Here is a 21,765-nt window from a genome sequence, read left to right on the forward strand (position 1 = left end):
TTGGCTGCTACTTTCCGCTGTATAGTAAACTTCAGAAGAGCATGATCACTCGCGCCTAATGATCCTTCCACATCTACCCCACTAACCAGGTCATCAACATTGGTTAGGACCAGATCTAAAATGGCTGTTCCTCTTGTTGCTTCTCCCACTTTCTGGACAATGAAGTTGTCTGCAAGGCCAGTGAGGAATCTGTTTGACCTTATGCTCTTGGCTGAGTTTGACGTCCAACAAATATCCGGGTAATTGAAGTCCCCCATTACTACTATCTCCCTTCCTTTTGCATGCTTGGCCATCTGTTCCAGGAAGGCAGCATCTATGTCCTCCGTTTGGCTTGGGGATCTATAGTAAACTCCCACAATGAGGTCTCTGTTATTCTTCTCTCCCTTAATTTTGACCCAAATGCTCTCACTTTGGCTTTGAGGTTCTAAATCTTGGATCTCTTCACAGGTATACACATCCCTGACATATAACGCCACTCCTCCTCCTTTCTTGTCTGGTCTGTTTCTCTGAAATAGATTGTATCCCCCCATTATTACATTCCAATCGTGGGACTTATCCCACCAGGTTTCAGTGATGCCTATTATGTCATATTTAGTTTGCTGTACCAAGAGCTCAAGCTCATCTTGTTTATTTCCCATGCTTTGCGCATTAGTGTACAGACATTGAAGTCCATTAATCATTCCCCCGTGTCTCTTATTTAAGGATTTTTTCCTCCCTCCACTAGGTCCGCGTGCTGTTTGCTCCATTTGGTCTATGACATTTGGATGATCATCTTCATTAATTGATAGACTCCTACCTTCAGGAGCACTGTCTCCCTCCCCCACATTAGTCAGTTTAAAGCCCTCCTGATGAGGTTTCTGAGATTTTTGGCAAAAACATTTCTCCCAACCGTTGTGAGGTGCAGCCCATCACTTGCCAGAAGTCCATCTTCAAGAAACTGCAGTCCGTGATCTAAGAATCCAAACCGTTCCTGTTTACACCATTTGCGAAGCCAGCTGTTCACTTCCACTATTTTCCCCTCTCTCCCTGGGCCACGTCGTTCAACTGGGAGGACAGACGAGATGACAATTTGTGCATTTAGTTGCTTCAATTTCCTGCCGAGAGCCTCGTAGTCTCTTTTGATCTTCTGGAGGCTATTGTTTGCAGTGTCATTGGTTCCCACATGAACCAAGAGGAAGGGGTATTCGTCAGTGGGTTTTATGATTCCTTGCAGTCGTTCAGTTACATCTTGGATCTTAGCCCCGGGGAAACAGCACACTTCCCGAGACATCTTGTCAGGCCCACAGATCACTGCTTCTGTTCCCCTCAGTAGGGAATCCCCTATCACCACTACACGCCTCCTCTTAGGTTTGGTCGGGGTTCTTCTGTGAGCTGTCCGTTCCAAGGTCGCCTGCAGATTCCCTGAGGACTGACTTTGCTGCTCGTCTTCATATACCTGATCGACTGTAATGAGGGAGAGATCCTCAAATGGAGTCTGCTCTTCGTCTTCCATGCTAGGGGAGAGGACCTCAAAGCGATTGTGTATTTCTAAACAATCAGAGTGAACCCTGGGCCTCCTACTTCTTTGAGTCACGTTTCTCCATATATCTGGCTCCTGTGTTGCTGAACTATCCTCCTTCTCAGGGGAGTCCCCTGTCTCCTCTCTGGTGGAGACGGTGTGCTCTGTTGCTTCCAAGAAGAGCTCCAGCTCTCTAATTCTTTGGAGCGTAGCTACACGTTCCTCTAGTTGCTGAACTTTGTCTTTTAAAAGGGCAATCAACATGCAATTGCTGCAGGTAAAGCTGCCTGCAACCTTTGGCAAGATGGCAAACGTTGCGCAGGAATCGCAGGCGACTGCAGCTGTTCCCTCCCCTTCCATCTTGAGATCGTGTCGTTGGGGGTGGCTACAGAGGTCCTCCATCATAAAAAGCTTGAGGACAGGACAAATAACTTCCCCTCCACACACACACACACAAAAAACACCTAGGTCTCCCCCACAAACGTTTGAGACTAGCTCCCCTAAATCTAAAAGATGGGTATAACCCTGCCCCCTCTGACCTTTACACAGGGAAAACAGCTAATCAGCCACAAAGAAACACACACACACAAGAAAACCCTTTTTGCTCCTTCTTCAACTCTGCCCTGCAGCATAGACATCTATACTGCTCTAGGCAACTCACTTTCACAGGGTTCTCATTACATGAGCATGTGATTTCTCTCTTTTCAGTTCAAAGTGCCTTGTGTGTGGATTGGTTTTTTTGAATGGAATCAGTAGCTTTGAAAATGAGCCTGAAGGTCTGCAGCACAGGCCAGATAGCAATGGTCACTGCATCCACAGCTACAAGAGCATGGCTGCAAGTGAGCCAGTACTTTCTCCCATCGTCTCTTTGTTCCACAGAAGAGCTCTCGCAAGGCCTTCCCCCTAAGGTCACTTCTCACGCAGCACACAAACACCAGCATCACACCCTTGGGTTCCCAGGGATGTCACCCCAGCTGCCAATGATAGGGTTATAGCACTCAATACTGCTCAGAAGCAGGTTCCCATCGTATCCTGCTATGGCACAAAGCTGTCCCTCAGGACTGTTGCTCCCACATAACAGCGGGGGGTTGTCATGCTGGTCACAGTTGTCCACGAGTCTGTGCAAATGTTATACGCCTCCACAGAGGAGAGATGTGCTGTTCCATCAAACCCTCCAACCACATAGACATGATCATTCAGCAAGGCTCTTGAGTGTTTTGTGGCCATTGGAGTGGCCATTTGTCCAGTCTGCTCCATCTGAATCAGAAGAGGTGCTTGAGATGTTAGCCCAGGGCTTGGAGGCGCTGATGGGCTGGATGCAGGCTGGTAAACTGAGGCTGGTGTTTACACAGAGCTGACTGGTCTCAGCCAGAAGCTGGGCATTTTGTGCTTCCAGTCCCATGGTGTGGAACACTCTTCCAGGAAGGATCCAGCAGGCACCCTTGCTTTTCACTTCCAAGAGTCTCACTAAGACCTTTCTGTTCCACCAAGCCTTGGCAGCTGTTCAGTTTTTACTTAATGATTATCTGTATTTTGATATTTTTAAATACTTTTTTTAATTGTGTTTTATGTTTTAACACCCCCCCCCCAATATTTTATGATACGGCTGTATAGAAATGCTTTTATGAATAAGTGAGGGTTGTTGGAGTTCAGACATATTAGATTGGGGTGTTTGGAAGGAAGTAAGCACCATCTGAGGTGCGGTGGGTGGTGACCAGGGATGGGGCCTTCCCTGTATTGGCCCCCTGCTTGCGCCTCCCTAGCGAGGCTCACAGGGCGCCAATTTTGTAATGATTCCAGCGCCAGACAAACACCTTTATGCTGTCCTGGGCTTCTTAAAGTTTGAGTTTCATTGTAAACTGCTATTTCAGTTGCTGGTCTTACGGACTGTTTTTTCTGTTATTTATCATTGATGTTCTTGTTGCTTTACTTAAAAAAAAAATGCCTGGAAACCATCTGGTTGGAAGGCAGTATATAAATGTTTTAAATAAAAAGGCAAGTGGGTCTTCCTCTCTCTCCTTTTCCAGTTTGCCTGAAACCATTCTCTTCCGTGTCTTTTCCAGAGAGGTCACCTCACCGGCCTATCTTACAAGCTGGGCTCCCGGCTAACAAGACCGTCTCCCTGGGTAGCAACGTTGAATTTGTTTGCAAAGTCTACAGTGACCCTCAGCCCCACATCCAGTGGTTGAAGCACATTGAGGTCAATGGGAGCAAGATTGGGCCAAATAACTTGCCTTATGTGCAGGTCTTGAAGGTAAAAGAAAACCCCACTATCTCAAGTGATGGGTGACATTTTTGTTAACATGGGGCTTGTTTCCACTGCCTTGGGAGGGAGACATGTAAGGTGGCTACAAGCAAGGGACAAGACCGTTTTAAATTGATGCTGCAGGATAATCTATTTCCAATTGGTAGATCAGCCAGACTAAGTCAAGCCAGCTCAGTCTGGGTCCAAGTTCCCCATTATGAGATTTCTACAGCAAAGCATGCAAAAGAAAAATAGCTGTGGGAGGGTACTGAATTTGGCCATTCCCAACCAAAGGAGTACGGCTGGGATGCCAAAGCACAGCACAGCACCAGCTGACCTCATTCAGACACAACGCCTAAGCATGCTTTAGCCCCAAGTGAAGAGGCCTAGCCTCCCTCCTGCAGTTCCCTCTTCCCCAACCATGTGGCCAGGAAGATTAACTTGAAAGCTTCTGCTTGTAGTTAACTCCAGGTTGTTGTTTCGCCTGAACCAGGATTTATGGTTTAGCTCTCACTGTGGTTTTTAAACAATACAACTTCAAACTTTGAGTTATGGAGCTATAATAAAGTTAAAACACTATCCCTGCTTCAGATGGAACAAGAAGCTGGCATTAACTAAAAGTGGGAGCAAAAGTCCTTCCTGAAGTTTTACAATCCCCCATAGGGAGGAGGATGTGAGTCTTATGTGGCGCTGTTTACTGTTACATGCAGTTGCCATAAGGCTAGGGAAGAACTGGTGGCACACCAGTAACTTCTCCAAATATAAACAGAGCAGATATGGTTCTGCTGGTGCTGTGGAGGATGGGTTCAGAATTTAATTTATAGCCTTCAGCGAGTTTGTTTTTTAAAATTGCATACCGCCCTACACCCCCAGGTCTCAGGGCAGTTCACAGGATAAAATCACAATATAAAATCACAAAATACATAATCAGGATAAAAACAAGGACAACCTAATAACACATTTTAAAAGGGCATTGAATGTCAGTCAGCCAAAGGCCTGGTTAAAGAGGAGTGTTTTTGCCTGGCACCTGAAGGTGTACAATGAAGGCACCGGGCGAACTTCTCTGGGGAGAGCACCCCACAATATGTTGCCACAACTCACATTTGCCTCATGTGTTTGCTCTGCTATTTATAGCTGTGCAAAAGCTCAAATCCCATGCCTTGGGCTTCTGACAGTGAGCAGAATCCAACCTGGTTGTGATACTAAAACCTGGTCATCAAGAGACATCTGTGCCTTTTAAACACCTTACAGTAGGTTTATTGAAGGAATGCTAAGCACCTTAAAGAGGAGAATTGGGTAGAAAAATGGGGATTAGTGCATTGCTTTTGAACCAATTTATCCCAGCAAACAGGGCCAAAATGTGAGTGTTAAGACAGAGATTTGTATGCATGAATAAAACCTCATTTAAGCTAATTTGAATGCCACCAAAATGATATTATAAAATAGTTTAAAGTACTTTTAATCACAAGCTAGCGGTTAGTATGCCCAACAAAAGAGTATTGTGGCTTTCATGTTTGTTTACTTTTTATGATGTATCTAAAACATGTCTTATTCTATGACATAAATGGTATACTGGTTTTTTATATATGCTAAAAATTAACAAGTAAAAAGGCTTGGTTTGGAGGGTTTTTTGAACTGTAAAGCACTTAGCAAGTTCTCCAGGTTCTAGCATCTGATGAACTTGGCCCTGCCATACAGCTATTAAGTACTGCTGCTCCTTAAGATGTGAGAAGGGTGCAGTTTGTGCCCCCAGGAGATATCCTTGCAGCGAGAGGGGGCGGGATGGGCAGAGAGCTTGAGTTCCCCCCACCTCTGGCTTGTGGGCATAGGGAGATGCCCACTTGATTGTTGCTGTTGATCATGGAGCGACGTGCCCGTCCGTTGGCCATTGAGTGACTCCTGTGTTGTTGGTCTTGTTCTAGAGCTCGGGAATTAATAGCTCCGATGCGGAGGTGCTGACCCTGTATAATGTGACAGAGGCTGAGAGTGGGGAGTATGTTTGTAAGGTTTCCAATTATATTGGTGAGGCTAACCAGTCTGCGTGGCTGACCGTCACCAGACCCATGGCTGAAGGTAAACGGGGAGAACGCCACTTTGGGGCTCTTGCTTGAATGGCCAGTCCTTCGTGGTGGGAAAACCAAACTCTTGTGGCTCTCCTGTTTCTTCTCTGTTTCTGGTGCAGTAAGCCATGGAAAAATCCTCAGAAGGGGCTGGTCAGCTTAGTTTCATGTCCTTCCCTGTTCCTCATTTTAACAGATCATTCCCTTCTTTGAGCTTTCTTAACCTTCTATCTATATTAATTCAGCCAATATAAGAAAACATCCCCCAGATTCTTTTGCTGAAACATCAAGCTAAACTTTATTGCATTGGCTTCTCTGTATTTTTCTTACGAAGGCTGCCGGAGAAATGCTTTGATCGCCTGATAGGTAACCAGCTAATTACATTGATTTTAGTATTGTAAAAATCTAAATATAGGTGTCCTTTTGAGACAGCAAAATCAAAGCCACATAAAAATGCATGTCCATACCATTTAATTGTGCAGCCCTGCCAATTTTAAACTGGCTGTCACCAATTAATTGACCTACCAATTAAAGTCTGGAAACCTGAGTTTTTTGCATATCTGATTTTGGGTTCTTGGAGTACCCTTGCTCTCCCCGGCAAAATAAAAAAGGTAATTTCTTTTTCATGACTCTCTTTACAGGAGCCTGGCCTCTCCTCCTAGTGCTCTGTCACTTCTTGACCCAGACCTTGCTCCCTTTTCTTTTCTTTTCTTGTCTTCCCATCTCCCTTCCACCATTATTCCTCTTCCCATCCCATGAAACTAAGCTGGTTCTTCCCCCCACCTAAGGTTAGTTTTTCCATGTGGCCCATCACCAGCATGTCAGATGGGCAGGGAAATTCAGTTTGGTGAAGGGTTGTTGTTTTAACATTGCCTCTTTAGGTCAGCCTGGATTGGAGGTTGTCCTAAGGCTCTCTGTTGCAATATGTCTGCAGTGGTGTCTGTGTTCCTTAGGAGGTCTTGGGGGGCATGTTATCCCTTCCCTCTTCCTCCTCCTGCACCTTGGTTCCTAAAGGGGTCTTACGTTTGCTCGTCCTATTTTCCTTTTTTTTTTCTTTCTCTCTCCCCCTTTGCTTCCATTTTTTCCCCTTTCTAGACGGCTGGTGTTAACACAACAGACAAAGAAATGGAAGTCCTTCACTTAAGGAATGTCTCCTTTGAGGATGCTGGGCAGTATACATGTTTGGCGGGTAATTCTATTGGGATCTCCCACCACTCTGCATGGTTGACGGTTCTGGAAGGTATATACTGGTTCTGTTCCTTTCTCTGCCTCCTTGCTGTCCTCTTCTATGCATGGAGATGAGCACGCTGTGGTCCGCAAGAGCCACCCCCAAGATGGCAGAGTCGTCTCACAAATTGGTTCCTTCCTAGAGGAAGGGTTGCTTAGCAACAAATATGATTGGAGCTTGGCAATTGAGATATCCCTGGTGTGACAGTCAGTGAGCCATCTGCCCTGTTGTGGTCCCATTTTCCTTCTCTGCGGAATTGGGATGGTCCATCTCCACATCTGGTGGCTCTTGCTGACCAAGGCATGGTGAATTTCCAGTTTGGGCTTAACCAGAAGTGAGGTCCAGGTGTTCCGACAGAGCTGGTTCCATTCTCTTGGGCAAGATCAGTCTCTCCATGCACTTTGCTGCCTTCTCAGCAAGGAGTTCTAAAACAGAACCCCACCTGCGCCCAGTGGACCTATGTGGATGCATTGGGGGAGATCATGGACCACCCACATACTGCAGTTAGGGGTAGCAGAGCTAGGTGTTTTGGGATTCCAGGTTTCCAGTGTCAGATACAGGTCTCCATATATACAGCCTCCTATTTGGACCTCACTCCCAGCCCAGATTTTCAATTTTAAAGTGGGGTCAAAAGGCAGCTATTGGACTGCAGTCAGTATAACTGGGTACTTGTGGATCCACCAGAGGAGGCTTATTTGATGGTGCTGAAAATTAGGGGTGCAGCTCCTCCTCTCACACACTTTTTCACAGAGCTCCTACTTACTCATTCCTGGGACTTGAGTGTGGTCTGGCAATTGATTTGTCTATGTTTTGGAAATGTTCAAAACTTCGCAGTTGACACAGGAGTCTCACTATGATGATGTTCCAGTTGTAGAACCGAAGGCTTGTGCAACTAGCTGTCTTAGGGTAGCTTCCCCTTATATCCATACATCTGTGCAAAGAAAACCGATGTAGTTCATACAGGCAGACACCCCCACACTGATAGGTGGCTATTTTTCCTCCTGGTGACAGGAAGTCTGTAGAGGGGGCCTTCAAACCCATATTGCTTGTGGGTTACTGCAAAAAGGGGGATAAAATAAATCATGCACAAGCCTTGGAGAGCTTGGGTGAAGATGGCCCTTTTCTTAACTGGATTCATCTCTCTGTGAGGTGGCTGTGATAAAATGGGCACACTGGATTCTAGTCCCCCAAGAACTGAGACTAGGAAATGGGCTCCCCAATATCTGCTTGCTTTCCCATAAGATCCCGAATATGGCTCTGTTTTCTTGGTGGCCTTGCCTTGAAAGGGAATGGAATCTGGCCTTTGCTTAATTTGAAGTCTCTGCTATTCTTCCTGCATTCTCTTTTGGATTCTACTTTGCATAAACTGCTGTTTTGTGGGCTCTTGTTCCACCCTGCCTGGTTGATGCAGGGCTCATTTTTCAGCCATCAAAAGCTGGCTGGCAAGAACTGGTAATGTTCAACTTCAGAAAGTTTTTGAGGTCATGTGCTATTTGTACACCTACAGGGAAAAAAACTTTCTGTGTTATCAGTCTTTTGTTTTCCTTGTCAAGCCTGCTTCCACTCAGAGCCCTGTGATCTGAACAGGGCAAGATGGCAGCCGTTTCCTTCCAACAACATGCTCTATCCATCTTCTCTCTGTTGCTTATTGTTTTTTCTAAGGGTGGGAGGACTAAAGTGAGGGAGGGAACATCCTTTTTTCATCTCTTTCTCTTCAAATTACAGCTCCAATGCCCTCTCCAAAACAAGTTCAGAAAAATGTTTCTGGCCTTGACACAGGCTTTGCACTTTCTCACTAAGAGTTCTCTCTTTGCAAACAAGCATTAAGCTGATGCTGACACAACTAGGAAGACCCCAGGTGAAAGCACTTTGTACTTGACAGGCCTGCTGAGAACGTTTCTGGGCAAAACCTGCAAGAGATGGTTCAACAGAGCAAACAACAGAATCTGACACATTTAACTCATGCAAGCATTACTCATGTAGTTCTGAAAGGTTTGGCAGGCAGCTGTGATGTGGTCCTCAACACTCCTTGGCTTTTACAAAGAAATAGGTTGGGAAATCACAAACAGAGTTCAGCAACACACACACACACAAGCACTCATTTTGCACCTGTTCTGTTTTGACTCCCACTTGCCACTCCATGAAATTTCTTATTTGGAGCACACCAGTAGCCCCAGAATTCTCTGGCCTCCGTTAACATGCAAGCCAGCCTTTGCCACCCAGGTATCCTCCAGAAACTTTGGGCCTCTGCTCCCACCAGTCGTGTTGCTTGAGGCAGATGGAAACTATCCTCCAAAACATCTGGAGGGGACCCAGTTGGCAAAGGCTAGAAGAAGTAGATACACCCATGAGAGCCCCTTCTTTGCTGCTTCCAGTTTCCTTGGCCTTTCTCTTGAGGAGGAGTATAAAGACCATTTTTATTCTCCCAATTAATATTCACCCAATTGGATGAGGTTGGGGAATCTTTTTCAGCCCAAGGGTCACATTCTTTCTGGGCCACATTCTAGTGTGGAGGCAGTGTTGAAGACAAAAATAAGCAGAACAGTGAATTTAGCATTTACATTTGTAAATTTGCATTTACCCCTTCTCTCGGCCTTGCCGATGGTGTCCAGTGGAAGGCAGAGCAAGATGTTTGGCACCAGCTTGGCTGCAGGAATTGCCAGAAAGAGGCATACAAGGTGCCATCCAACCGTCTTAGGGACTCCACTCTGAGTTTGTGTACAGTTTACTCCTGAGCCTTTTCTTCTCCTGAAGATATTCTGCAAGGCACTGGAGGCTTAGGAGATCAGAGAGTTCCTTCTTCCCAGGTTGATAAGCCACCTGCCCCTCACTTCCCTTTATAGCATGGGCAGAAACCGCCTTCTTGACTGTTGGACCCACTCTTGGTCTCATCTGCTCAATCTGCCAGTGCCTGTCTTTGCATGCAGGGGAAGACCCTGACTCCCCGACGGTTTGAGACCCATTGAGCATCCTCACTTGGTTTGACCAGTCAGTTGCAGCTGTTCTCGGATTGTGGCCGCTGTTGCATGCTGACAGCTTCTAGGAGCCGCAGGTGAGAGCTGAGTGAGAGCAGGGTGGGGATCAATGGTAAGACAAACTACCCCAGAAGGAGCATGGCATGTCTCTCACTGGAGGTACTGCCCCTCCCCTAACACCCCATACACCCACTGAAATGAATGAACCTAAGTAATTTCCATTAAGTTCAGTGGGTCTGCACTTATTAGGACTAGCTAGTCAGCTCTGCAGCTGGAAAAAATAACCCAAAGCAGCTTACAGTGCTCAGTAATAAGTCCATCCATTCTCCCAGACTTGCAGTCCAAAAGACACAAAACAAAAGGAAAAATGAATTGACGAAGACAAGGCAAAAAGCAAGCTCAGGCACTGATTATTAGATGCAGGGTTCTTTTGCTGTTCTTTCTGGGAGGGAGGGACAAGGCAAACTCCCTGCAGCTGCTTCCTCTCTGGCTGACACATGTTGGCTGCTTGGTCTCAGGTGCCCTTAAAAAGGATAATCTTTAATACATAAGGAGATTTTGTTCATAGAGCACCTTCATCATGTTTAGTTCTAAACAATGAAGTCAATGCTTGTCTGCAGGAAGTGCTAGGAATCTGCTAGGGATGGATCCTGTCCCATAAGAGACTGGGATCCTAGAGAAGCAAACTCATGAAGGCGCTTTGGTTTGGGATCCCCCTTTTGTCTATTTTTAGAAGCCAGGGTGGAGGCTGCAGAAGTGGCTGCTTGCAAAAAGGGCATGCCCTTCTTCCTGCTTCAGCTCGCACATCCATTTCTCTTCTGCATTATTTGGGGAGCACATCTGGCTGCCACAGGAAGTGAGGGCAGACAACACCTGGCACCTTTAGAAGTTAAGTAAAGCTGCTTTTTCTCTCCACTTTTCTCTATCTCCTTGACCCCCGTGGTGGTGTTTTTTTATGGTGGTGTTTTTAGTTGCTGCTGAATGAGTGCCTAGTGTGCTGATTCTTTCTTTGCACCAATCCAGCTATTGAAGACAAGCCAGCTATGATGGCCTCCTCTCTGTACCTGGAGATCATCATTTACTGCACAGGGGGCTTCCTCATCTCCTGCATGATTGTGACCGTCATCATATACAAGATGAAGAGCACCACAAAGAAGTCGGATTTCAACAGCCAGCTGGCTGTGCATAAGCTGGCCAAGAGCATCCCCTTGCGCAGACAGGTAACAGAAAGTAGATGGGGGGTTTGATTGTCTCCTACCCCCCTTCCCGCAAGAGCCTTGCCTCCATGCTGAGCAAAGCTCACTAGGTCTAATTCAGGGGTTGACAACCTGTGGCCCTCCAGGTGTGGCTTGATTCCAACTCACATCAGCACCAGCAAACATGGCCATTGGTCTGGTAGCCCAGCAACATCTGGAAAGCACCAGGTTGGCTATTCCTGATGTGGATGAACTCCCTAGGGCAGTGTTGGGGAACACGACTACAACTCCCATCACCCCAGACCCGTTGGCCATGCTGCTTGGGAGTCTAATGAGAATTGGAGTCCAGTCACATTGGAAGGGGGCTGTGGAGTCCCCACCGTTGCCCTCAGGGGAAACAGAGAAGCAGGTGATGCCTGTGACACAACTGCTTGCCTAGTATGGTCAGCATAGATCAGAGCTGGGCATGCTGTGGCTTAAGGCACTCCAGATGAGGTCAAAGGAGGCCTGCAGAACTTGTGACCCATCAAGAGGAATTCTCTGTTGCTACAGCCCACCAGGGCCCAGATTTAAATCTCTGTTTTGCTGCCCATTAGAAACTGCAACATTAAAATGGTTGTCAAGCAGTAGACTGGTAGGCTGTGTTAAGTTTGGTGGGTTACAAATGTGCAAGCCAATAGCAGAGAGTTCTGCTATCTGTTCTGGCTCCTAGGAGGCTCCGCTGCAGTTCCTGGGGGCCAGAAAGACAAGAACAATGTGCAAATGACATGCCCTGGCCTCTTTCCAAGTCCTTCTCCCAGCCACAATCAGCAGAACCAAGGAGTGGAGGAGGAGGCAATGGCTGCTGGAAAGAGAGGCGTGGGAAAACCCATTCTCCCTTGAGGCACCCAGAACTACCTGTGTGCTGGCCCCTTTCTGCAGCAGAACCTGCTGTGGTCTGAATTACGCAGGTTGCTCCATGAGATGTGGTATGTAGGCTACCCTGCATCTAAACAGTGTTAGAGTATCTGGTCTTCTGGTGACTTCCTCATTCTTCGTTTGCCATGTGTCTGGGCCAGAAGGCCCAACCGTGCTGGTTGTGAGAAAGAGAGGTCACAAGTGAGGCAAGTGCAGGAGAAAGAAGCAGTAGCAACCAAGATCTGCTTCTTTGAGGCAGGAGCAGAGAAAAGAAGGCATAGTCATAATTGTTACTATAGTAATTTACACCACACTTTTAATAAACTGCATGCAGCTGTTGCAATCCTGACCTCATCATGTAACAAAAGTAAAAACAAGCCTAGGTTCTGTGCCATGGAAAACGGAATCCTGTAGCCAGTATAATGTAATGCAAATTAAACAGATTTGCATATACCCCTCCCCCAGCCATTGAAACCATAATGCCTAGCAGCTTGTTTTGAAAAGTTAGCTCAAAAATTTCTGGATGCTGAATACAAAATTCAGCATTTCCACCATGCAGATTACAAAATGCAGAGGAGCCCTGATGACTGAGCTCTCTGAATTTTGACCTGGCCATAGGAGGATGACAGGGACTGGGTTGCAGGGCTGTGAGGTAATATTCCCACACTATTCTGCTTTGGTCAGACTCCACCTGGAGTCCTGTGTCCAGTTCTAGGCACCACAGTTTATGGAGGGTATTGACAAGCTGGAAGGTGTGCAGAGGAGGGCAACCAAGAGGCTCAAGGGTCTGGAAACCAAGCCTGATGAGGAATAGTTGAGGGAGCTGATTATGTTTAGCTGGCAAAAGAGGACCCTGAGAGGTGACAGGATAGCCATCTTCAAATCTCTAAAGGGCTGTCACATGGAACCAAGAAGTTACAAGAAAGGAGATTCCAACTAAACACCAGGAAGAACTCTCTGACAGTAAGAGCAGTTTGACAGTGGAACAGACTCCCTCAGGAGGTTGTGGACTCTCCTTCCTTGGAGGTTTTTAAGCAGAGGTTGGGTGGCTTTCAGCCATAAATATTCAGATTCCAGCATTGCAGGTGGTTGGACTAGGTGACCCTTGGAGGTGACCCATATTCTATGATTCTGTGGTACTTTTGCAAGCCCTGAGTGAGCAAAGTTTGTTTACAGCAGCAAGGACCCAGGTCCCAGGACAGATAAATATAGTCTCCTTGGAGGTGAGCAACTCTTCTCCCTACCAGAGCTGAACTCATGGGGTCCTTTTGCCGAAGGTAACTTCCACTCTTCCCACTGCAGGTATCAGCTGATTCAAGTTCTTCCATGAACTCTGGTGTGATGCTTGTGCGCCCCTCACGGCTTTCCTCCAGTGGGATCCCAATGCTGGCAGGTGTCTCTGAATACGAGCTGCCAGAAGACCCCCGTTGGGAGCTTCCCAGAGACAGGTAACAAACTCTACTCTTTCTCAGCCAAGCGGGGATGTCTTGACACCTTTTCTACTCTGTGCCCTCAGATACTGGTGAGGAAGAAGTTATTGTGTTTGTTGGCTTGGGGTTCATTCTCTTTTTTCATTGTATCAGTTGGAAAAGGCCAGTGCTCATGCCAGTGTTTTGGTCCTCTGGGGAGAGGTGAGCAGGAAACCCATTTCCCCTGCACAAAGGAGATTTCTGCAACTTTCCAGAAATTTCAGAAGCAGAGCAAGAAAAGCTCTAGTAATGTTGTATTTCAAAACAAGGCAGAGAATTGCAGATACTATGAAAGTGGTATCATCTCTCACCATTGTAGGTGACAGAATATTATTCCACAGAAAGTGTAGCAGATTCCCATTTATCTATTGATAACAAAGTACTTTGGAGCCAGGATGAGGGAGGGCTTCTCACCCACAATTCCAAGCAGGGGTGGGAAACCTCCCTGGCCCTCAAGTCTCTCCAGGCCATGCTACTTCAGCCACAACCTGCCTCCCCAGACCCTCCCCAGCCCTACTTCATACCCCCATTGGTGCTTTTTCCTGGCTCCAATGTGCCTTTGAACTCTGACCATGCCTTTTGGTTCCTGGCTGGAGGATAGAGAGGGTTGTGCGAGTGTGTGTTGAAACTAGCCTGCTCTAACTTCCAGGTTAGCGCCATTGGCGAATGGCGGAGTTCCTCCGACCGGAGGAACTGGCTCCGTGGAAACTGGGTCTTCCCGCCGCGGCGAAGGTGGGGACCCGCTAGAAATCCCAGGCAGAGGAAGCCTGGGAACATGGGGTTCGTCAGGGCACCAGGAGTGCCTCCCCTACTCACGGGGAACCCCATTTCAGGGTTCCGGAGTGAAGTGGGGTGAGCGGCGCGGTGCTGCGAACTAATTGCTACTTTCACGGAGTGAAGCCGCACAGCCATTGCCAGAGAGCGCTGACTTTTTCCTGTGGACAATTGGATTTAAAACAAGTACCCGTGAGTAGAAACGGAAAATTGGATCAAGAAATATCCTAATTTGGCACCGAAGCGGGAAGGTTCAAACAGGAAGTCCGCCTTCCGCTTTTTGTATATAGACTGAAGCAAAAACCTTGTAAGCTAGAGTCTGGAAAGTCGTTAAAAAAGTCTAAATTTCCTTCATTTATAACCACTAAAAACCCCTTGGAAGCAGGAGAAAGGGGGGGGTCTTTGTTTAAGACTGCAGGAGAGGGAGTGAAGAAAGATAAGTTTCCACCGTCTCAAACCTGGGAACGGGGGGTCAGAGACAGAAATTGTTGGAGAGGTTCACTGACTGTGAATGGAATACTTTGACAGATAGCTAAAGAAGAGAAATAAACTGATTCCATTGTTGCCTTTTGCATTCTAAAGAAACAAAATATCTGAAAAATGAAAGTAATTTTCCTTTGTTGGACTTGGCTTAAAAAGATGGATACAAATAGAAATTGTCTCCTCTAGAGGGAGCTTGTTAAATTGTTGCTGCAGTCTACTGGAGGACTCTACAGCTGTGAGATTAAGATCGTGGGACCAGTCCTTTTGACCTTGAATAAAAATGAGCTGGGAGGAAGTTTTGGTGCTTGCTTTATGCAAGACAAGTGCTTTGTTGGAACAGATGCATGAGAAGATGGATTTGATGAATGAGAAAACGGATTTGATGACTGTTGTGGTCAATAACTGTGGACAAACAGGGAATATTGATACAGAAACCATTCAGGGACCAACTCAGGAACCTGTATTGATTGGGCAAGTGCAGAAGAAAATGGAGGAGGTTGTGGTTGCACCTCAAATAATACAAATGGAGAGATCCGAGGCCCTGCAGGAGAATAAGCCGCTGTTTTTGAAGATTGAAGTTGGAGTGGGCCAGGGGGAGTCTGGAGCTGAGGAGGTTCTTAACTTCGGAGGGACTTTGAAATATGCTCTTAAATATTTTTTGAATTACATTGATGACTGTGGAGAGTGGGACTGTGGGGAATGGGCTGGTTTGATGAAGGGAGATGGAGATAATTTTGGGCTGGAACCTCCCAGAGACCTACTCCTCAATGAGAAAGGAAAGAAATTAAGAAAGAGACCAACAAAAGACAAGGAAAAGTGCAGGTATAAACAAGAAGAAGAAGATCTGCAGAAGGGACATGGAAGAGACTTAAGGGCCTCGGACATAAGGCTTCCAGGTTGATGGACTAGATGGAATGGGCAGTAAGGACTGACACGATCCGAGACCAGGAAGAAGGGACGTTGGATGAAGATTGGAAGAAAATTTATAAAGAAAAAATTTTATTTAGGGAATTAGCCTAAAATTAATGAATATTAGGGGAAATGTTGGAATGAAACTATATGGCTTTAGTAGAAATGATATAAGGAGCTATGTATAATTGAGTATTAAGTTTCAAGCTCTAAGGTATTTTATGGTAAGATAAGGTTAAATAAATCAAGGCAATTTGAATAACAGAATATGGGGAAAGATGGAAAGGATTTGTTGAGTTAATTAATAGGTTAAATTGTTAAGATAAATTATCAATAAAAATTGAGAAAGATGGAAAGAATTTGCTGAAATAACTAATTAAACTTGAATACAAAAAGGGAGGTGTGAGGAGGTCAATGAAACAAGCAAATGGAAGTTAAAGATATGTAATATGGGATTTGTGGGGTTTTTTCTTTATCTTTTTGCTGTATTGTTGTATGCTTTGTTTTTTCTCTCTTCTTTTTTATGTATTGCAGTGTTGTTTCCTATTTTTTCTTCTTTTCTGTAATCTTGAAACTTTTAATAAATATTATTTTTTTAAAAAAGAAACTAGCCTGCTCTACAGAGGTAACATGCACATTTCTTGCTTTGCCCACTTTTCCTCTGACCCTGAGAAAATTGCCCAGACGAGAAGGTGGTCCTCAGTCTGAAAAAAGGTTTCCCATCCCTGATTTAAAGGGGCAGGAGGCCGAATAATGTATCTCTTAAAGTCTCATCTGGTTTGGCCCTTCTTTTGATGTGATATACAGTGGTACCTTGGGTTACAGATGCTTCAGGTTACAGACTCCGCTAACCCAGAAATAGTACCTCGGGTTAAGAACTTTGCTTCAGGATGAGAACAGAAATCGTGCTCCGGCGGCGTGGCGGCAGTGGGAAGCCCCATTAGCTAAAGTGGTGCTTCAGGTTAAGAACAGTTTCAGGTTAAGAACGGACCTCCAGAACGAATTAAGTACTTAACCCGAGGTACCACTGTAGATGGAAGGGCAACTAGCAAGATCATGTGCTGCTAATGTAATTCGGAATCACTTTACAACTGGTTCGAATGAGCAGGTGTGTCTCACCAGAGATATGATTAACCTCCTGTTTTGGCTGCTGCCTGCCTAGGACTGTAAAAACAAACAGGCTGACTTTAGCATGTAAAACAAAAACAAAAAGCTCTACACACAGAAAAACAGTATATCAGAGAAAACACTAGACTGAAACCTCCCCCCTGGCATGATAGTTTTGGGTGTGCATGGTAGGTGGTTGTTTTTAGAAGAGAGCATTCAGGCATGTATCACTTCCCTGTAGACTAAAGTGGTATAGTCCTGCAAAAGTTTTACCAGTTGACTGCTGATTTGTATTAACCAGCTCTTTAAACAATTGCATAACTTGTGATTAAGGAAGGTGGAATTACTAAGTTATTCTTTCCCCACTTTAAGTGGAGTCAGTACCTGAACTGTTCAATTCTGAACTTTCATTGTAGTCCAGGGATGGGGAACATGTGACCTGTCAGACATTGGACTCCCAAGTCCATCAACTCCAGCCAGCATGGCCAGTGGTCAGGGATGATGAGGCCACAAGTCCTCCATCCCATCTTACAGCCACGGGTTTTCCAGAAAACTGGAAAACTGCAATATCTTGCCACTCTTCAACATTTTCATTATCAGAACGCAAAAATACCACTTACAGCTGTGTCTGAAGGGTAAAATTCCATCCCAACCACAAATTACCGTATTTTTCGCTCTATAAGACGCACCAGACCACAAGACACACCTAGTTTTAGGAGGAGGAAAACAAGAAAAAAAATATTCTGAATCTCAGAAGCCAGAACAGCAAGAGGGATCGCTACGCAGTGAAAGCAGCAATCCCTCTTGCTGTTCTGGCTTCTGGGATAGCTGCGCAGCCTGCATTCGCTCCATAAGACGCACACACATTTCCCCTTACTTTTCAGGAGGGAAAAAGTGAGTCTTATAGAGCAAAAAATACGGTATTACAGTGGTACCTCGAGTTACAAACATCTCAGGTTACAAATGCTTCAGGTTACAAACTCCACTAACCTGGAAGAGTTACCTCGAGTTGAGAGCTTCGCCCCAGAATGAGAACAGAAATCATGTGCTGGCGGCACAGCGGCAGCAAGAGGCCCCATTAGTGAAAGTACGCCTCTAGTTAAGAATAGTTTCAGGTTAAGAACGGACCTCTGGAGCGAATTACCGTATTTTTCGCTCTATAAGACGCACCAGACCACAAGACGCACCTAGTTTTTGGAGGAGGAAAACAAGAAAAAAAATATTCTGAATCTCAGAAGCCAGAACAGCAAGAGGGATTGCTGCACAGTGAAAGCAGCAATCCCTCTTGCTGTTCTGGCTTCTGGGATAGCTGCGCAGCCTGCATTCGCTCCATAAGACACACACACATTTCCCCTTACATTTTAGGAGGGGAAAAGTGAGTTTTATAGAGCAAAAAATACGGTAAGTTCGTAACCAGAGGTGCCACTGTAGGTCCAGATTGTCAAAGCCAGAACCATCTACAAGAAGAAAGAAATTTCTGTTGGGTGTTGAGCCCAGGGCAAGTGAGGACTTGGAGCTGAAGAGGGGCAGCCTCCCTGCCATCACCTCCTTTCTCTTGCTCTCCTCTAGGCTGATTCTGGGCAAACCTTTGGGGGAAGGCTGCTTTGGGCAGGTGGTGCTTGCTGAGGCCATCGGGCTAGACAAAGACAAGCCAAACCGAGTGACCAAAGTGGCAGTGAAGATGCTAAAATGTAAGTAACGGCTTTCCTGTAGCTTCTCTTCAGGCTGCTCCGTGTTTCCTTCCAAAAGACCTGCATGTGTCCTTTGTTCCAAGGGCCTCTTGAAGAACAACAGCTGACTTTCTGCCATTGAGGGGCTTAAGTCTGCGTTTTTAACTTTTGGAAATATTTTCATCTGTTCATCCGTTGATGATTGCAATATCAGGTGACTGGCGTGTCCCAAAATGGGTTTCATAGCTTGTACCAAAAAGGGCAGTGAATGATCCCATCCCTTCCTTAAGAGCAGGGATGGGGGGAACTTAGACCCAGGGGCCAAATGGAGTCCTCCAGGGCACACCTCTCAACTGCCCCACTTTGCTGCCTCCTCCTTAATTGCTTTTGTTTGCCTGGAATGTGTCCAGACAAACCACAAGGAGCAAACTCATGACTTGTCTGGAACAAGGCAGACTATAAGCCTAGGTCCAGACCACATGCTAAGCCAAACCATAACTTAGCTCCCTGCAGGGTCTGAGGACGAGCAAAGTAGTTTTGATTTCCTCCCTGAGCACCTGCAGGCTTCTGCCAAGCCATGGCTTTGCTTTGTGTTACATATAAACAGGATAACGGCAAGACTCTCTAGTTCCGTTGAAAGAAAATGCATTCACATAGGCAATCCTGTGTCCAAATAGCTATCCAAACAAGACTGATGATTAAATTCTACACCTATATTAATTAAACAATTAAATCAAGATGGATAGAATATTTTTGCCGTTAAGGCCAGCTTAATGGTGTTTATTTGTTCCCTTCGGAATAAGTAAATAAAAAGTTTTTTTTAATGAGAGAGAGATAAGAAAGAAAATGCATAAAAACATTTCTGTATGTAGCAATATCACCAACTGAGACATCATGGCTCTGCTTGCCACCACTCCAGGTTTTTAAAAAATATATTTCTTTATATGTGCCTGCTGGCCAAGAGGTTTATGTATCTATCCAAATTATGATATCATAGAAGAGAAATGTGTTCTGAAGCTTCCACAAGCATGTTTCCATTCCTCTGAACTCTCTGGTTGGCAGCTACATTTTAGAATTACTTAATTGGTGTTCCATTTATATCCTGCTCTGCTGTGGGGCTCCCAGTGTGCTCCCCTCCAAGGGAGCAGCTGCCCAAGTCCACAGCTGCTTCGCTTCAGGGGTGCTGTCGCCTGAGATGCTCCCCACTTGGCCTATGGATCCCGCGCTTGCTTTTCCTTCAGGGCCACGCATCTTGAGAAAGGCATGGAGAGGGGCAGTAGAATCATACAGTTGGGAGGGACTTCAGAGCTGGTCTTATATTCAGACCCCCTATCAGTATTGAAAACCCACTACTGCAGCATCCCTGATAGCCTCCATCCGACCTCTACTTAAAAACTGCTGAGATCTTCCAAGGCAGCCTGCTCCAAATAGCTCATACCATCAGAACATTCTTCCTAAGGTTTTGTATAAATCCTGTTTTCCTGTCATTTGAAGTCATTGGCTCATGTCCTACCCAGTAGAGTGACTGAAAACAAATTTTCTCCCCATCTTCTTTTCCCCTTCAAATATCTGAGGATGGATATCAAATCACCTTCACCATCTCTTATCTCTAAGCTAAACATACCCAAACCCTTCCGCTTTGCTTTTCTGGGCATGTTCCAGTTTGCTGGCACCTTTATTACATGGCCACTTTTTTCTCCTTTGTCTCTATCGAAGGGCCAGGCACTACTTTTGGGGGGGGGGTGCCCAGGAGCCTTAGCTGCTAATTCCTTTTTGAGCCACTCTTAATCTCAACCTGCCAGCACCAATGTCTTTTTCTTCCTCAGCCGACGCCACGGAAAAAGATCTGTCTGACTTGATCTCTGAGATGGAGATGATGAAGATTATTGGCAAGCACAAGAACATCATCAATCTCCTGGGAGCCTGTACTCAGGATGGTGAGGGCTGAGATGTTGTGGTTCCGTGGAAGAGCAGAGCAGAGGGCGGCAGAATGTCCCCAGTTAAAAAGAAAGTGTTTCTGTTTAAGGACAAGCCTATCCATTAGTTAAATGTGTTTTATCTCTTTTTAGCTTCTGTTGATTTTTATCATCTCTTGAAAGTTTAATCATCTCTTGAATGTTACCTGTTCTTAGCTGTTTTTATTGAGAATTTTTAAAAAAAATTCATCTTATTTTTTGTGTGTAAGCCACTTAGAGGTTTTCTTACAAAAAGGTACATATATTTTGTTAAGATGAAAGAAACCCTTGACCTCTTCCCTGAAGGAAATCTCAAGCAGCAGGTGATGGGGAAGCCCTTTTCTGCCTGTGAGCCAGGTGCTGCCAGTCAGAGGAGACAGTGCTGAGCTTTAATGGACCAGTGGTTAGAAGGTGTAAGAAAGCTTTCTATATTCCTTCCTGCTTGAGAATAGGTGTGAGGTCGCTCCAAAGTCAATTAGAAAGACGAATAGTTGTGTGCTGGGCTTTGAACTCTGTAAAGTGCTTGTCCTTTAATTTCTTCTTATTGTTATTTATTTAATATATATACTGCCCTTTATCAGAAGATCCCAGCGTGGATTACAACAGTAAGAACACATTTTACGGATCATCAGTAATAAAAAACATAATAAAAAACACCATAATAATGAAATAATAATCTCTCCCCCCCCCCCATCTTTAACAGGCCATAGATCATTTAATGGTTAAAGGCCTGGGTAAGGAGGACTGTTTTTGCCTGGTGCCTAAAGACATGTAATGATAGCGCCAGGTGAGCTTCTCTGGGGAAGAGCATTCCACAGGTGGGGAGCCAGGACAGATCAGGCCCACTCTCCTGCTGCCTCCTTCCGAACCTCTCTGGAAGGAGGTACATAGAGAAGGGCATCAGATGGCAAGCTCAGGGTCTGGCCCGGTTTGTATGGGGAGAGGCAGTTCTTAAGGCCCTGAGGTCTTGAGCCGTGTAAGGATTTATAGGTCAACACCAGCTCCTTGAATTGGGACCAGAAACTAATTGGCAGCCAGTGCAGTTGGGCCAGGATCAGTGTAATTTGCTCAAACTGTCTAGTTCTGGTGAGCAGCTTGGCCATTGCATTTTGCACCATCTGAAGTTCCCAAACCGTCTTCTAAGGCAGCCCTGCGTATAACAACTCCCTGCAGTAATCCAGCACAGAGGTTACCAGAGCATGTCTTGCAACTCAAATGTACAAATCCTCTCTGCCTGCCACTGGTCACAACAGAAAGGAGCCCTGTTGAGTGGGAGATTGCATGAGGACAGGCTCTGCT

At 45.7% G+C, this 21,765-nt stretch overlaps 1 protein-coding gene across 14 annotated transcripts in view; it reads left to right on the forward strand.

The window, feature by feature from the left end:
• FGFR1 (fibroblast growth factor receptor 1) overlaps positions 1-21,765 on the forward strand; it is a 117,752-nt gene that overhangs the window by 83,364 nt on the left and 12,623 nt on the right. For 5 of the 14 annotated variants that reach the window (XM_083480444.1, XM_083480435.1, XM_083480438.1 and 2 more), the window contains 6 exons: positions 3,562-3,752; positions 6,899-7,043; positions 11,030-11,232; positions 13,402-13,547; positions 18,411-18,532; positions 20,338-20,448. In XM_083480444.1, coding sequence (XP_083336570.1) covers positions 3,562-3,752; positions 6,899-7,043; positions 11,030-11,232; positions 13,402-13,547; positions 18,411-18,532; positions 20,338-20,448 — 918 coding nt within the window. Of the gene's footprint in view, positions 1-3,561; positions 3,753-5,665; positions 5,817-6,898; positions 7,044-11,029; positions 11,233-13,401; positions 13,548-18,410; positions 18,533-20,337; positions 20,449-21,765 lie in introns of all 14 variants that reach the window. The other 9 variants (XM_083480437.1, XM_083480442.1, XM_083480431.1 and 6 more) reach the window with 3 other exon arrangements.

Source organism: Podarcis liolepis (assembly GCF_965112155.1).
Source record: "Podarcis liolepis genome assembly, chromosome: 16".
NCBI classification, from domain to species: Eukaryota; Metazoa; Chordata; class Lepidosauria; order Squamata; family Lacertidae; genus Podarcis; species Podarcis liolepis.